The sequence below is a fragment of the Somniosus microcephalus genome, unplaced genomic scaffold (genome assembly GCF_052327205.1).
Source record: "Somniosus microcephalus isolate GS21.2 unplaced genomic scaffold, FLI_Smic_1.0 unresolved_chr1, whole genome shotgun sequence".
NCBI classification, from domain to species: domain Eukaryota; kingdom Metazoa; phylum Chordata; class Chondrichthyes; order Squaliformes; family Somniosidae; genus Somniosus; species Somniosus microcephalus.
The window spans coordinates 165,893,799-165,911,654 of record NW_028225179.1 but is presented as its reverse complement, the minus strand read 5'-3'; the positions used below and the strand labels follow the sequence as shown (position 1 = coordinate 165,911,654).

The window sequence follows — 17,856 nt, the reverse complement described above, 5'->3', positions numbered from 1 at the left end:
GGCAAAAAGTATACCCCAGAGGAAAAATAAGGGTGCCTGTCGAATACAACGGCAAGAAAATACGGAAATTGTATCTCTACATACTGCAAGATGGTGGACCACCGTTATTGGGACGTGAATGGATCAGAAAGATAAGCTTAGACTGGCACTCCATTCAGGCAATGACAGTGGCTGGTAGAAAGGATGACGACGTCACTCCTGGGCGATTGTCAACAATCTTGGCTAACGCCAAAGAGGTATTTCAACAAGAACTGGGCACTCTTAAAGGCGTAACCGCCTCGATAAAAATAGAAGAGAATGCAATTCCCAAGTTTTTCAAAGCAAGACCGGTACCATATGCAATTCGCCCAGCCGTCGAGGCAGAGCTGGAGAATCTGGAGAATGCAGGCGTGTTATCTAAGGTAGACTGGAGCGAGTGGGCGACACCCATCGTTCCTGTCATGAAGTAAACGTTAAACAATAAGTCTGAGGAACCAAGGAAGGTTCGCATCTGTGGGGACTTCAAGGTGACGGTGAACCCAGTCCTTCGCACAGTACAATATCCTCTTCCAAGGATAGAAGATATCTTCGCCTCACTATCTGGAGGGAAGCGTTTTACAAAAATTGACCTAGCACAAGCATATTTGCAGATGGAGGTTGAAGAATCCTCTAGGAAGTATCTCACGATAAACACTCACAAAGGTCTTTACCAGTATCATCGACTGGTATTCGGAGTAGCATCAGCTCCGGCAATATGGCAAAGTGCGATGGAACAAGTCCTGCAAGGGATTCCAGGGACTCAGTGTTACTTGGACGACATCCTAGTGACAGGTGAAGATGACAGTGAACACCTTGCCAACCTAGAACAGGTGCTCACTAGACTACGTGAACATGGGCTATGAGCCAATCGCCCCAAGTGCGAGTTTTTTAAGAAACGGATATCGTATTGTGGCCACGTGATTGATGAAGAGGGGTTACATAAGTCCCCTGACAAAATTGAAGCGGTAGTTAAGGCTCCAGCGCCTGAAAATGTGTTGCAACTGAGGTCATTCCTCGGATTGGTGAATTACTACCATATGTTTTTACCGAATTTGTCCACAATTCTGCACCCACTGAACGCCCTACTACGAACGGGAGTAGCATGGAAATGGAGCAATGAATGTAAGCGGGCCTTTCAGAAGAGTAAGGACCTAATCACTTCAAGAGAAGTATTGGCTCACTACAACCCATCACTACCGATAAGACTGGCGTGTGATGCGTCTCCCTACGGCATTGGGGCGGTACTGTCACATAAATTCCTTGATGGTTTAGAGAGGCCGATAGCTTTTGCGTCACGCTCATTAACTTCAGCCGAGCGTAACTACGCCCAGATTGACAGAGAGGCCCTCAGCCTGGTGTGGGGGGTGAAGAAGTTCAACCACTACCTGCACGGTCAAAAATTTACTCTACTAACTGATCATCAACCTCTTGTCTCCATTTTCAACCCTCAGAAGGGCGTACCGATAATGACTGCACAATGGCTACAGAGGTGGTCCCTTTTCCTAGGGGCACACCAATATGACATCGAGTATAAAGGAACTAAACAGCATGGGAATGCTGATGGACTGTCGCGCCTACCGTTGTCGACGGTGGAAGAAGAACTTGCAGAGGATCCAGTGGAGATATTCCACTCGACCATAGTCGAATATCTCCCTGTGACGAATGCAAACATAGAAAAGGAAACACGAAATGACCCGACACTATCCTGGGTCTATCATTTAACGGCGAAGGGATGGCCAGCACATGGCGAACCACTGCTGCCAGCATTCTCGCCGAGAAGAGAACAGCTGTCAGTGTGCAGAGGAACCTTGATGTGTGGTTCCAGAGTAGTAATTCCACCCAAATTGAAGGATAGAGTGCTCAATGAGCTTCATGAGGGTCATCTGGGAGGGGTAAAAATGAAGAACTTAGCCAGAGCGTTTGTGTGGTGGCCGGGAATCGATAGAGAAATCGAAGAGATGACCAAGAGCTGTACAGGATGCCAGAAGGTCCAAAACGCACCACCACAAGCCCCTCTACATCCATGGGAGTGGCCTTCATCTCCATGGCAAAGGGTGCACATTGATTTTGCTGGTCCCTTCATGGACTCGATGTTTTTAATTGCGGTGGATGCACATTCAAAGGGGCCAGAGGTAATAAAAATGTCCTCAACCACCACAGAAAAAACTATCACAGTCTTACGAACCATATTCGCCAGGAATGGGCTGCCTGAACAGATTTGCTCTGACAATGGACCACAGTTTGTGTCTGAAGAGTTCCGGAGGTTCTTAAAGAACAATGGTGTTAAGCATTACACATCCGCCCCATATCATCCAGCCACTAATGGATTGGCCGAGAGGTTTGTTCAAACATTCAAGAAGGCTATCAAGGCAATGTGTAATGAAGATATACCCCTACAACACAAGGTGGACAACTTCTTGTTTGCCTACCGGAATGCGACACATGCGGTTACCAACCAAACTCCAGCCATGATGTTCTTCAATCGAAGACTACGATGCCGTTTGGATTTGGTTAAGCCAAACATCAGAAGAGATGTGGAGAACAGGCAGTTTCAGAATATGAATGAAAGGCCGACCAGGAGTTTTAAGATAGGTCAACCAGTTTTGGCCCGGGACTACCGCACAGAGAAATGGCAGCCAGGAACGATCTGTACACAGCAAGGACCTCTAATGTATACCATGGACGTTGGAGAGAGCATTGTAAGACGCCATGCTGACCAGATTCTAGAGTCACTGGAAAACGTCAACTCCACACCACGATCTGATACACCTGGCGATGAAACCGAAGTACCAATTGCATCTACCGCCGAATCGGTAATATTGGAAGCAGACGAACCAAACAACGACATTGATTCCGACTCAACTTTGCCAGAAGAACCTGATACCCCAAAGAGGCGTTATCCAGACAGAATCAGGAAGCTTCCTCAAAGACTGAACTTATAATTGCTTAACTTCAACCAATGTATCTAGCAACCGTAATTGTAATTAGTTATCATTTAGTTGTTAAATGAATGTTATGTACTGTTCATCTAAAAGGGGAGGAATTGTTGTGTATGTACCTTTTAAGGGAATAACTGGTCTCAGACTGCAGTACCGGCAGTGACCACCCCTGTATAAAAGGCCCTAGCAGCCTTCTGTAGTTTCAGTATCCAGGTTGTCTCCATTCAGTAAAGACTTGTTATAATCAACTCCTGCAGTCCGTGTCTCAATTATACACGGACATAATACACCCCCCAGTTTCCTGTTTTACTCCTCTTGCAAGATTATTTCTCAGCACAGTTTATCCTGTTCACATTGATGACAGTTAAGTTAAAAATTGTAATAAGATTGAGTTCTTGTCAAAAGTGACACATTCTGCCCTTGATCTCTAAATACAAGATGTAAAATTAAAAAGGAAATTAAGTTAACGGTCACAGCATCAGTAAGTAGTGGTTTACAGATTTCTCATTCTAATGGACTGATGACCCAAAACTGTGCAATTAATATGAATGACCGTGGTGTTTCTAATAGTTTAGAAAATAACCATTTGATTTTACATTTCTAGAACGGAAAAGGATTACAAACTCTGCAGGTAAGAAATCCACTCATTAATCTTTTGATCAGTAACCAATGTGATGTTAATGTTTAGAAACTGCCAGTTATCTTTAGTGACTAACGTGTGAACAGCACCTCTGAAAGGAACGGACTTGTGTTACAAAACAGTGATGTGTGGAGAGGAAAGGCAGCTCTGAAAGTGGGATAAACATTATTCCACCGGTGAAGATAAAGTGTGGATTATAAAGGATTTGTTTGTAAGTACAAGAAAGGGGAAAGGGATAACCCAGGAAACTATCGTGGAATCATAGAATAGTACAGCACAGAAGGAGGCCACTCGGCCCATCGAGTCTGCGCCGGCTCTTTTGAAGAGCAATCCAGCTAATCCCACTGGATTTAAGAATAATATTAATAAATTTAATTAATTACATAGAATGGGAGATCAGGCGATGTGTTGCTGCTGCAATATGTGGGAGCTGGTGAACACCATTGATGCTCACGGTGATCACATTTGCAGTAAGTGTTGGCTGCTCGAGGAACTCCGGCTCCGTGTTGAAGAGCTGGAGTCCGAGCTTCAAACACTGAGACACATCAGGGAGGGGGAGAGTTACCTGGACTCTGTGTATCACGAGGTGTTCACACCAATTAGATTAATTAATTCAGATGTAGTCCGTGACCAGGGTCAGGATGGTGTGACTAGAAGTGAGGCAGGTACGGGGATCCAGGAGGTAGTGTTGGAGGAGCCGCAGCCCTTGCACTTGTCCAATAGGTTCGAGGCTCTTACTCCCTGTGAGGATGGGAACAGGGACTGCGGGGAGGATGAGCAACCTGACCACAGCACCGTGGAGCAGGGGGCCATTCAAGTGGGGGGAGTTAAAAGAAATGTTGTAGTGGTAGGGGATAGTATCGTTAGGGGGATAGATAGAGTTCTTTGCAGCCGAGAGCGAGAGTCCTGAAGGCTGTGTTGCCTGCCCGGTGCCAGGGTTAAGGACATCTCCTCTGGACTGGAGAGAAACTTGGAGTGGGAGGGGGAGGATCCAGTTGTCGTGGTCCATGTTGGTACCAACGACATAGATAGGACAAGGAAGGAGGTTCTGCTGAGGGAGTTTGAGCAGCTAGGGGCCAAATTAAAAAGCAGAACCACAAGGGTAATAATCTGGATTATTACCTGAACCACGAGTGAATTTGGCTAGGACAAATAAAATTAGAGAGTTAAATGCGTGGCTCAAAGACTGGTGTGGGATAAATGGGTTTTGCTTCCTGGGACACTGGCACCAGTACTGGGGCAGGAGGGAGCTGTTCCGTTGGGACGGGCTTCACTTGGCCAGTGCTGGGACTAGAGTCCTGGCGGATCATATAACTAGGGCTGTAGAGAGGGCTTTAAATTAACTAGTGGGGGGGGGAGGTTCCTAGAGAGCGAATAATAAAAATGACAACAGAGAAGGTCATAGACTTAGGTAGCAGTGGGGAAATTAAAAACCAGAGCGTGTCAGGAAGGGGCAGAAGGTATGGAGTAAAAGGTAAAGTAATAAAAAGGGCAACAGCAGGAACTAAGTGTCACAAAACATCTTTGAAAGTTCTCTATCTGAATGCACATAGCATTCGTAACAAAATAGACGAGTTAATGGCACAAATAACTACATATGGGTATGATCTTGTGGCCATTACAGAAACATGGCTGCAGGGTGACAATGCCTGGGAATTAAACATACCAGGTTATTTAACGATCAGGAAGGACAGGCAGGAAGGAAGGGGAGGTGGGGTGGCTATGTGAATAAAGGAAGGAATCACTGTAATACAGAGAAATGATATTTGGTCAAAAGATCAGGATAATGAAACAGTTTGGGTGGAGGTAAGGAATAATAAGGGGAAAAAAACACTAGTGGGCGTAGTCTATAGGCCTCCGAACAGTTGCAACTCTGTTGGACGGAGTATCAATCAGGAAATAGTTGAGGCTTGTAATAAGGGAGCATCGATAATTATGGGGGATTTTAACTATCATATTAATTGGACAAATCAAATTGGGCAGGACTGCCTTGAGGATGAGTTCATTGAGTGTATTAGGGATGGGTTTCTTGAGCAGTATGTAACTGAACCGACCAGGGGGCAAGCAACCTTAGATCTGGTCCTGTGTAACGAGACAGGATTAATTAAAAATGTCCTAGAAAAGGATCCCCTTGGAATGAGTGACCATAACATGGTTGAATTCCATATTCAATTAGAGGGTGAGAAGGTTGGATCTCAAACAAGCGTGCTAAACTTGAATAAAGGAGACTATGAAGGTATGAGAGTGGAATTGAGTAGAGTGGATTGGGAAAATAGATTAAAGGGTAAGACAATACATGATCAGTGGTGTACATTTAAGGAGTTATTTTACAACTTCCAAAAAATATATATTCCACTGAGAAGAAAAGGGTGTAAAAGAAAAGACAGCCATCCGTGGCTAAGTAAAGAAATTAAGGATAGTATTCGACTAAAAACAAGGGCATATAAGGTAGCCAAATCTAGTGGGAGGATAGCGGATTGGGAAAACTTTAAAAGACAGCAAAAAATAACAAAAAGATTGATTAAGAAAGGGAAGATAGATTATGAAAGTAAATTAGCAAAAAATATAAAAACAGATAGTAAGAGATTTATAGTTATATCAAAAGGAAAAGGGTGGCTAAAGTAAATGTTGGTCCCTTAGAGGATGAGACCGGGAAATTAATGGTGGGAAATATGGAGATGGCAAAAACACTGAATGAATATTTTGTATCAGTCTTTACAGTAGAGGACACCAAGAATATCCCAACACTGGACAAACAGGGGGCTAAAGCGGGGGAGGAGCTAAACACGATCAAAATCACTAAGGAAGTGGTACTCGGTAAAATAATGGGACTCAAGGCGGATAAATCACCTGGACCTGATGGCTTACATCCTAGGGTCTTGAGGGAAGTGGCGGTAGGGATTGTGGATGCATTGGTAATAATTTTCCAAAACTCCCTGGACTCGGCAAAGGTCCCGGCAGACTGGAAAACTGCTAATGTAACACCCTTATTTAAAAAGGGCAGTAGACAGAAGGCTGGAAACTATAGACCGGTTAGCCTAACATCTGTGGTAGGTAAAATTTTGGAGTCCATTATTAAGGAGACAGTAACAGGACATTTGGATAATCATAATTTAATAGGACAAAGTCAGTATGGTTTTATGAAGGGGAAGTCATGTTTGACAAATTTGCTGGAGTTCTTTGAGGAAGTAACATATAGGGTGGATAAAGGGGAACCAGTGGACGTAGTGTATTTAGACTTCCAAAAGGCATTTGACAAGGTGCCACACAAAAGATTATTGCTTAAGATAAAAAATCACGGGATTGGGGGTAATATTGGGGGTAAACATGGATAGAGGATTGGCTATCTAACAGAAGGCAGAGAGTTGGGATAAATGGTTCATTCTCAGACTGGCAATCAGTAACTAGTGGTGTTCCGCAGGGGTCAGTGCTGGGTCCCCAACTCTTTACAATCTATATTAACGATTTGGAGGAGGGGACCGAGTGTAACATATCAAAGTTTGCAGATGATACTAAGATGGGAGGGAAAGTAGTGAGTGAGGAGGACATAAAAAACCTGCAAGGGGACATCGACAGGCTAAATAAGTGGGCAGAGATTTGGCAGATGGAATACAATACTGGAAAGTGTGAGGTTATGCACTTTGGCAGGAAAAATCGTAGAGCAAGTTATTATCTTAATGGCAAGAAACTGGAAAGTACTGAAGTACAAAGGGATCTGGGGGTCCTAGTGCACGAAACTCAAAAGGTTAGTATGCAGGTGCAGCAAGTGATTAAGAAGGCCAATGGAATGTTGGCTTTCATTGCTAGGGGGATAGAATATAAAAATAGGGAGGTATTGCTTCAGTTGTACAAGGTATTGGTGAGACCGCACCTGGAATACTGCGTAGTTTTGGTGTCCATACTTAAGAAAGGACATGCTTGCTCTCGAGTCAGTACAAAGAAGGTTCACTCGGTTAATCCCGGGGATGAGGGGATGGACATATGAGGAGAGGTTGAGTAGATTGGGACTCTACTCACTGGAGTTCAGAAGAATGAGAGGCGATCTTATTGAAACATATAAGATTGTGAAGGGGTTGGATCGGTTGGATGCGGGGAGGATGTTCCCGATGATGGGTGAAACTAGAACTAGGGGGCATAGTCTTAGAATAAGGGGCTGCTCTTTCAAAACTGAGATGAGGAGGAACTACTTCACTCAGAGGGTGGTAGGTCCGTGGAATATGCTGCCCCAAAAAGCTGTAGAAGCTACATCATTACATAAAGTTAAAACAGAAATAGACAGTTTCCTAGAAGTAAAGGGAATTAAGGGTTACGGGGAGCGGGCAGGAATTTGGACATGAGTCTAGGTTCGGATCGGCCATGGCCCTGTGGGTAGCGGAGCGGGCCCAGGGGCCGTGTAGCCTGATCCTGCTCCTATTTCGTGTGTCTAATTCTGTTAGATTCAGGAGACGGTTCTGTGATAGTGGATTGGTGGTTAGGATCAGATCAGCCATGATCTTATTGAATGGCGGAGCAGGCTCGAGGGGCCGATTGGCCTACTCCTGCTCCTATTTCTTATGTTCTTATGTACTCCCCGCTCTGTTCCCATATCCCTGCAGTTTTTTCCCCTTCAAATTTTTATCCAATTCCCTTTTGAAGGCTACTATTGAATCTGTATTCACCACCCTATCAGGCAGTGCACTCCAAATACGAACCACTCGTTTTGTGAAAAAGTTTTTCCTAATGTCGCCTCTGGTTCTTTGGCCAATCACCTTAAATCTGTGCCTTCTGGTTAGCGACCCTTCAGCCATTGGAAAGTTTCTCTTTATTTACTCTAAACGCTTCGTGATTTTAAACACCTCTATCAAATCTCCTCATAGCCTTCTCTGCTCTAAAGAGAACACCACCAGTTCTCCAGTCTCTCCACGTAACTGTAATTCATCATCCCTGAAACCATTCTAGTAAATCTCTTCTGCACCCATGTAATCCGATAGTCGCAGGCACAGCAGCAGGAAAATGATTCCCTATTAGTGTGGAAGAGTCACCTTGAAGGAGAAGCTGGCTCAGAAATTCTGAGGGTGGAATAAAAGTACAAATCAGGTGGAAGAGGTGCAGAACTGGGGCAGATCCTGGTTCCTTGGGGACTCCACCCCTTTTCCCACCTTGTTAAGTTCCTACAAGAAAGGGCTGATGAAAGAAGTTCCTCCTTTGTGGTGATGTCATTGGAAGAGGTGAGGTTGGCAGATATGCAGGCAGATATCAGAAAAGTGTGAAAATAATAGGGTAGTAATAGTGGGGGATTTCAACTTCCCCAATATAAATTGGGATAGTCAGAGTGTGAAAGGCTTGGAGGGAGCAGAATTCTTAAAGTGCATCCAGGAAAGCTTTTTGAGCATTCTGAAGGGGGAGGGGGATCAGCCAGTTGTCGTGGTACATGTAGGTACCAACGATGTAGGTAAAAAGAGGGAGGAGGTCCTACAAGCTGAATTTAGGGAGTTAGGAGCTAAATTGAAAAGTAGGACCTCAAAGGTAGTAATCTCTGGATTGCTACCAGTGCCACGAGCTAATAAGTTTAGAGAGAGTAAGATAGATAAGCTAAATACGTGGCTTGAGCAGTGGTGCAAGGGAGAGGGATTTAAATTCTTGAGGCATTGGAACCAGTTCTTGGGGAGGAGTGACCTGTACCAAGGGGACGGTCTACACCTGAACTGTGAGGGAGCCGATGTCCTCGGGGTAATATTTTCTAGGGCGGTTCGGGAGGATTTAAACTAATTTGGCAGGGGGATGGGAACCTAGGTAGTGGAAAAGAGGGAAGTCATATGAAGTTAGAAATAGATGGTAGAAAGGTGAGAAGCAATAAGCAAAGGAGAGAAACACAAAGGGCCAAACTAATTCATAATGAGAGTGTGAAAAAAGCAAGCCTGAAGGCTTTGTATCTTAATGCTAGAAGCATTAGGAACAAGGTGGATGAATTAGTTGTGGAAATAGAGGTAAACAAGTATGATTTGATTGGGATTACAGAAACGTGGCTGCAGGGTGGGCAAGGCTGGGAACTTAACATCCAGGGATATACAATATTTAGGAAGGATCGGCAAAAAGGTAGGGGAGGTGGGGTAGCATTGCTGGTAAAGGAGGGGATTAATGCAATGGAAAGGAAGGATATTAACTCGGATGAAACGGAATCTGTATGGGTAGAAATGAGAAATAGCAAGGGGAGGAAAACGTTAGTGGGTGTGATATATAGGCCTCCAAATAGTAATATGGAGGTGAGGGAAGGCATAAAAAGGGAAATTAGAGAAGCGTGCGATAAGAGCACAGCTGTCATCATGGGTGACTTTAATTTACATATTGATTGGACTACCCAAATTAGTAAACATTCTGAGGAGGAGGAATTCCTGGAATGTTTTCGGGACGGTTATCTGGACCAATATGTCGAGGAGCCGACTCGAGATCAGGCCATTTTAGACTGGGTATTGTGCAATGAGAAGGGACTTATCAGCAATCTTCTTGTACGAGGCCCCTTGGGTCAGAGCGATCATAATATGATCGAGCTCTCAGTCAACAGTTGTCTAGGGAAGTTATTCTGCAGTATTCTAAATAGTAGATTACTTGATTTTCTTAACAAACATAATATCCTCAGAAAAAACCAAATAGGCTTTCTTCCAAAACACCGCACCGCCGACCATATCTATACCCTTCACACCCTCATTGAAAAACATATACACCAAACAAAAAATGGGAAAATATTCGCCTGTTTCATCGACTTCAAGAAAGCCTTTGACTCTATATGGCACGAAGGGCTCTATTATAAACTTCTTCAATGTGGAATAGGGGGCAAAGTCTATGACCTTATTAAATCAATGTATCTGAAAAACAAATGCGGGGTCAAAATTGGAGACAAACGCACCGATTTCTTCACCCAGAGAAGAGGCGTCCGGCAGGGCTGCAATTTGAGCCCGACCCTGTTCAACATATACATAAATGAATTAGCAGACATGCTGGAGCAAAGCGAGTCACCAGGTCTCCGTCTCCTAGATGGAGAAGTGAAATCCCTGTTCTATGCGGACGACCTGGTTCTGCTGTCTCCCACAGAACAGGGATTACAGCAACAACTAGACCTACTCGACAAATACTGCCAAAATTGGGCTCTAACAGTAAATCTAAAGAAAACCAACATCATGATTTTTCAAAAAAGGCCCAGATGTCAGGAAAACAAATACCAGTTTACCCTCAGTGATATCACTATAGGACACACTATGAGCTACACCTACCTTGGTCTAACTATTACAGCATCAGGGAGCTTCAGCATAGCAGTGAATGCACTAAAAGAAAAAGCCCGAAGAGCCCTATATGCAATAAAAAGAAAATTCTACAACATCCAAATCCCAATCAAAATCTGGCTCAAAATATTTGACAGCATAATCCTGCCCATTGCACTGTACGGTAGTGAAGTATGGGGCCCGCTAAATCACCAAAGCTACACTAAATGGGAAAAACATACAATAGAAGCCCTACATGCAGAATTCTGCCGAAGCATCCTTCGCACCCAAAGGAAAACGCCAACAAATGCATGCAGAGCCGAACTAGGCAGATACCCACTGATAATAAACATCCAAAAACGAGCACTAAACTTCCTAAATCACCTCAAATCTAGCTCCCCAGACACCCTTCATTTCAAAGCCTTTCAGACCCAAGAGCTAAACCCAGAAAAGAGTCCCCTGAGTCAGCTGCTACGGAAACTAAGTACTCAGCCGGACCCTGACCAGCCCCAGACCAACACAGCCGCCCAAACACCAATCCGACTGAACCAAATCATTAAAAAATGCAAAGAAACCTACCTGGAACATTGGAACAAAATAACCGAAAGCCAAAGCAGATTAGAATGTTACCGGGCCCTAAAAAGAGAATATAAACTGGCAGACTACCTCACGACCATCAGAGACACAAAACAGAGACAGACCCTCACCAGGTACAGACTAAGCGACCACCAACTGGAAATTGAAAAAGGCAGATACAAGAAATCCTGGCAGCCTAGAGAGAATAGAATATGCGATCAATGTCTGGCTGGCGAGGTTGAAACAGAAATGCATTTCCTCCTAAAATGCGAAAAATTCAACACATCAAGAAACATATTATTCAACAAGCTAAGCCAAACAACCCCAGATTTCAAGGAATTGGATGATCTGTCAAAATTGAGATTAGTCCTAGGAGAAGGAGACAGACCATACCTTGGGGCCAAATATGTAACAACATGTCACAACCTGAGGACTGTTTAAAATTAAGACTGTTTAAAATTAATATTGAACGTACCAAATGAAGTACAAAGACTGTTTAAAATTAATATTGTTTAAAAGTAATATTGTATGTACCCAACAAATGTCAAATCGATTGACACCTACAGAATGTTGGAAAACTGTACCTTTTTGCTATGTAAGCTTTGGCAATATGGTTCTCTGTAAACTTTCATGCCAATAAAGCATTTTAATTGGAATTGGAATTGGAATTGGAGTGAGGAAATTGAATCAGAGACTAAGGTCCAGAACTTAAATAAAGGGAATTACGAGGGTATGAGACGGGAATTGGGTAAGATTGATTGGGTGGTGTTTCTGGGGGGATTGACAGTGGATAGACAATGGCAAGCATTCAAAGATAGAATGGAAGAATTCCAGAACATGTTTATACCGGTTTGGCATAAAAATAAACCTAAAAAGGTGACTCAACCGTGGATAACGAGGGAAATTAGGGACAGCATAAAATCAAAAAAAAGGGCATATCAACTGGCAAAAAAAAGCACCAGACCGGAAGATTGGGGGCAGTACAGGATACAGCAAAAGAGGACAAAGGGATTAATCAGGAAGGGGAAAATAGAATACGAAAGTAAACTTGCAGCAAACATAAAGAAAGACTGCAAAAGCTTTTATCGGTATATCAGGAGGAAAAGACTGGTAAAATCCCAAGTCGGTCCCTTGCAGTCCGATTCGGGAGAATATATAATGGAGAATAAGGAAATGGCAGACCAATTAAACTCATACTTTGGTTCTGTATTCACAAAGGAGGACACAAATAACCTCCCAGGAATATCGACAAACATAGGGACTAATGAGAGGGAGGAGCTGACAGAAATTAGTATCTCTAGGGATATGGTGTTGGGTAAGTTGAGGGGACTGAAGGCCGACAAATCCCCGGGGCCTGATAAACTACATCCTAGGGTACTTAAGGAGGTGGCCCTGGAGATAGCAGATGCTCTAAGGATCATCTTCCGGAACTCCATTGACTCGGGAACAGTACCCGTGGATTGGAGGGTAGCTAATGTTACCCCAATATTTAAAAAGGGGGGTAGAGAGAAAGCAGGGAATTATAGACCAGTAAGCCTTACATCGGTTGTGGGCAAAATGCTAGAGTCCATTATTAAGGATAAAATAGCGGAGCACTTGACAAATGGGGAAAGGATCGGACAGAGTCAACATGGATTTACAAAGGGTAAATCGTGTTTGACTAATCTGCTGGAATTTTTTGAGGAAGTAACTGGTAAAATAGATGGGGGAGAGCCAGTGGATGTGGTGTACCTTGACTTCCAGAAAGCCTTCGATAAGGTTCCACACAAAAGATTATCATGCAAAATTAAGGCTCATGGGATTGGGGGCAAAGTATTAACGTGGATAGAGAACTGGCTGGCGGATAGAAAACAGAGAGTTGGAATAAACGGCTCGTTTTCGGAGTGGCAGGCAGTGACCAGCGGGGTGCCGCAAGGATCTGTCCTGGGACCCCAGCTGTTCACAATATATATAAATGATCTGGATCAGGGAATTGGATGCAATATTTCCAAATTCGCTGACGACACTAAACTAGGAGGAGGGGTGGGCTCTGATGAGGATGTCAGGAGGCTACAATGCGATTTGGACAGGTTGGGGGAATGGGCGGATACGTGGCAGATGCACTATAATGTGGATAAATGCGAGGTCATCCACTTTGGGGGTAAAAACAGGAGGGTGGATTATTATCTAAATGGCAATAGATTGGGAGATGGGGAAGTGCAGAGGGACCTGGGTGTTCTTGTGCACCAGTCACTGAAGGAGAGCATGCAGGTGCAACAGGCGATTAAGAAGGCAAATGGTATGTTGGCCTTCATATCAAGGGGGTTCGAGTATAGGAATAGGGATACCTTACTACAGCTGTACAAGGTGCTGGTGAGACCGCATCTGGAGTATTGTGTACAGTTTTGGTCGCCCCATCTGCGGAAGGATGTTCTTGCCATGGAAAGAGTGCAGCGGCGATTCACCAGGCTGATACCTGGAATGGCGGGAATGACCTACGAGGAGAGATTGAATAGTTTGGGCTTGTACTCACTGGAGTTTAGAAGATTGAGAGGGGATCTCATCGAAACATATAAAATTATGGCAGGCCTGGACAGGCTGAATTCAGAGAGAATGTTTCCAATGGCAGGGGAGCACAGAACCAGGGGCCACAGTCTAAAAATAGCGGGCAAATCATTTAAAACAGAGATGAGGAAGAATTTCTTCACTCAAAGAGTGGTGAGCCTGTGGAATTCCCTGCCACAGAGGGCTGTGAAGGCTAATTCAATAAATATTTTCAAGAGAGAATTGGATACATTTCTGAAGGCTAAGGGGATTAAGGGTTACGGAGAAAAGGCGGGGACGGGGTACTGAACTGGTAAGATCAGCTATGATCTCAGACGAAGATCAGCCATGATCTCATTGAATGGCGGAGCAGGCTCGAAGGGCCGAATGGCCTACTCCTGTTCCTATCTCTATGTTTCTATGTTTCTATGTAGAAAGTCCTACAAGAGAGGGGGCGGTACTGGACCTAATTCTAGGGAATGTAGCCGGGCAGGTGGTGGAAGTGTCTGTAGGAGAGCATTTTGGCGATAGTGACCACAATTCGGTGAGATTTAAGGTGGTCATGGAAAAAGACAAAGACGGCCCGGAAATCAGGGTTCTAAATTGGGGGAAGGCCGATTTTAATAAGATATGACAGGATCTGGCAAAAGTGGACTGGGAGCAGCTACTTATAGGAAAATCCACATCAAAACAGTGGGAGGCTTTCAGAAGGGAAATAGAGAGAGTGCAACACCAACATGTTCCTGTAAAGGTCAAGGGTGGGACCAACAAGCAAAGGGAACCTTGGATGACAAAGGATATACAAAAATGCATTTGGAAAAAAAGGGGGGCTTTTGGCAGTTACAAAAGACAAAAGACGGTGGAAGCCCTAGAGGAGTATAGGAGGTGCAGGGGCATACTTAAAAAGGAAATTAGGAGGGCGAGGAGGGGCCATGAAATAACACTGGCGAGCAAAATAAAGGAAAATCCTAAGATGTTTTATAAGTATATTAAGGGCAAGAGGATAACCAGGGAAAGGGTAGGGCCCATTAGGGACCAAAGTGGCAAGCTGTGTGTAGAGCCAGATGAAGTAGGTGGGGTTTTAAATGAATTTTTTGCCTCAGTGTTCACTATGGAGAAAGACGATATAGAAGTCGGGCAAGGGGACTGTGACATACTTGAACAAATTAGCATCGAGAGGGAGGAGGTACTAGCGGTTTTAGCAGGCCAAAAAGTGGATAAATCCCCAGGCCCGGACGAGATGTATCCCAGGCTGTTGTGTGAGGCAAAGGAGGAGATTGCAGGGGCTCTGACACAAATTTTCAGAACCTCTCTGGCCACAGGGGATGTACCAGAGGACTGGAGAACAGCTAACGTAGTACCATTATTCAAGAAGGGTAGCAGGGATAAACCAGGGAATTACAGGCCAGTGAGCCTAACATCTGTGGTAGGGAAATTATTGGAAAGAATTCTGAGGGACAAAATTAGTCTCCACTTGGAGAGGCAAGGATTAATCGGGGATAGTCAGCATGGCTTTGTCAAGGGTAAATCATGTCTGACCAATCTGATTGAATTTTTCGAGGGGGTGACTAGGTGTGTGGATGAGGGAAATGCTGTGGATGTGGTTTACATGGACTTCAGTAAAGCTTTTGACAAGGTCCCGCATAGGAGACTGGTCAAGAAGGTAAGAGCCCATGGGATCCAGGGGGCCTTGGCGCGTTGGATCCTAAACTGGCTGAGTGGCAGGAGGCAGAGGGTGATGGTCGAAGGTTGCTTTTGTGACTGGAAGCCTGTGTCCAGTGGGGTACCTCAGGGATCGGTGCTGGGTCCCTTGCTGTTTGTGATCTACATTAATGATTTGGATGAGAATGTTAAGGGTATGATCAGTAAGTTCGCGGATGACACGAAAATTGGTGGGGTGGTAAATTGCGAGGAGGAAAGCCTCAGGCTACAGGACAATATTAACGGGTTGGTCAGATGGGCGGAAAAGTGGCAAATGGAATTTAACCCGGAAAAGTGCGAGGTGATGCATTTTGGACGGACAAATAAGGCAAGGGAATACACAATGAGTGGTAGGACCCTAGGAAGTACAGAGGGTCAGAGGGACCTTGGTGTACATGTACATAATTCCCTGAAGGCAGCGGAACAGGTAGATAAGGTGGTTAAAAAGGCTTATGGGATACTTGCCTTCATTAGCAGAGGCATAGAATATAAGAGCAGGGAGGTTATGATGGAGCTGTACAAAACGCTGGTGAGGCCACAGCTGGAGTACTGTGTGCAGTTCTGGTCGCCTCACTATAGGAAGGATGTGATTGCTTTGGAGAGGGTGCAGAGAAGATTCACCAGGATGTTACCTGGGATGGAGCGCCTCAGCTATGAAGAGAGACTGGACAGGCTGGGGTTGTTTTCCTTGGAGCAAAGAAGGCTGAGGGGGGACCTGATTGAGGTGTACAAAATGATGAGGGGCATAGATAGGGTAGATAAAGAGGAACTTTTCCCCTTAGTAGGGGGGTCAATAACAAGGGGGCACGGATTCAGGGTAAGGGGCAGGAGATTTAGGGGGGATTTGAGGAGGAACTTTTTCACCCAGAGGGTGGTTGGAAGCTGGAACTCACTGCCTGAAAGGGTGGTAGAGGCAGGAACCCTCACAACATTCAAGAAGCATTTGGATGAGCACTTGAAATGCCATTGCATACAAGGCTATGGACCAAATGCTGGAAAATGGGATTAGACTGGACAGGGAGGGATGGGCGGCGCAGACACGATGGGCCGAAGGGCCTCTTTCTGTGCTGTAAAACTCTATGACTCTATAGGAATCCTGCCAGTTCCCCCTTTACTGCAGGCGGACAGACTGAGTGATCAAGTGCAATTACTCTCCTTCCATGGGCAGGCACCTGGGGTAGAGCTGTAAATGGTGCAGGCTCCCATCCCCCTTTGTGTAACTGTGTCTGTCCCGAGGATTTGGAATGGGGTTAAGCCTGAGCTAGACAAGCAGCCGGAAGTCCCACCCACTACACTTGGTGGTAGAGGGGGGCTCCAGGAATTTCAGAGGCCGTGTGTGTGTGTGTGCTGTTTCCTCAGGAACCATTATGCTTGAAGGCTGTTGTTTTCTAGAGATCAGGTGAAGTAGCCACAGATGGAAAGTTATACTGTATGGTTCGTTAGTACTGCTTTGTATAGAATAGTGTTGTCTGATAGAAATTGCTTTCTGGCCGCTAGGTGTGGCAGTGGTGACATCGCTTTAGCCACATGGACTAATTCTAGTAGAATATGCCCTACATACACTCACAATACGGGTAAATGTACTTCACGTGGATATTTAGTAACCAATAACAAAAGGAGGTGAAACAGTCAATGAAAGAAAACACTCGCACACGCTGCGTTTCATCTTCTTCTTAGGCAGTCCCTCGGAACCGAGGATGATTTGCTTCCACATTATGACTGATGAGTCCAATGTGGAACCTACAGTCTCTGTCACATGTGGGGCAGATGGTGGTTGAAGGGGCGGGTGGATGGGGTGCTTGGGTTGACATGCGCTCCTTGCGCTTGGCTTCCGCTTGCTCCCGGCAAAGAGACTCGAGGTGTTCGGCGCCTTCCCGGATGCTTCTCCTCCACTTTTCATCTTACCATTTTAGCAACAACTGCACAAAGGTTGAAGTACACATGCATACGCTATGCAAATGAGTATTAAGATCACATGCCCAACGACGGTGTCTATTACCCATTTTTATTTACCGATCATATATGCAATTAGCCACATTTGGATTCCCAATTAGCCGCACGTGGCCAGTGGTTAATGTATTGGCCAACACTGGTATAGAAGCAAACAGCGAACGATTAATCGTGTTCAAAGTCACGTGAAGCACAAGCGATGAGGAGCTGGCCTCCCCGTCGGTGGGCAAAGATAGTCCAGTGTGAAGTCAAGTTTGAAAAGTTATCACAGGAT

At 44.8% G+C, this 17,856-nt stretch overlaps 1 protein-coding gene across 6 annotated transcripts in view; it reads left to right on the top strand.

The window, feature by feature from the left end:
- LOC147096485 (erythroid membrane-associated protein-like) overlaps nt 1-17,856 on the top strand; it is a 158,746-nt gene that overhangs the window by 45,634 nt on the left and 95,256 nt on the right. For all 6 annotated transcript variants that reach the window (XM_085975283.1, XM_085975285.1, XM_085975284.1 and 3 more), the window contains one exon: nt 3,562-3,588. In XM_085975283.1, coding sequence (XP_085831409.1) covers nt 3,562-3,588 — 27 coding nt within the window. The remainder of the gene's footprint in view (nt 1-3,561; nt 3,589-17,856) is intronic.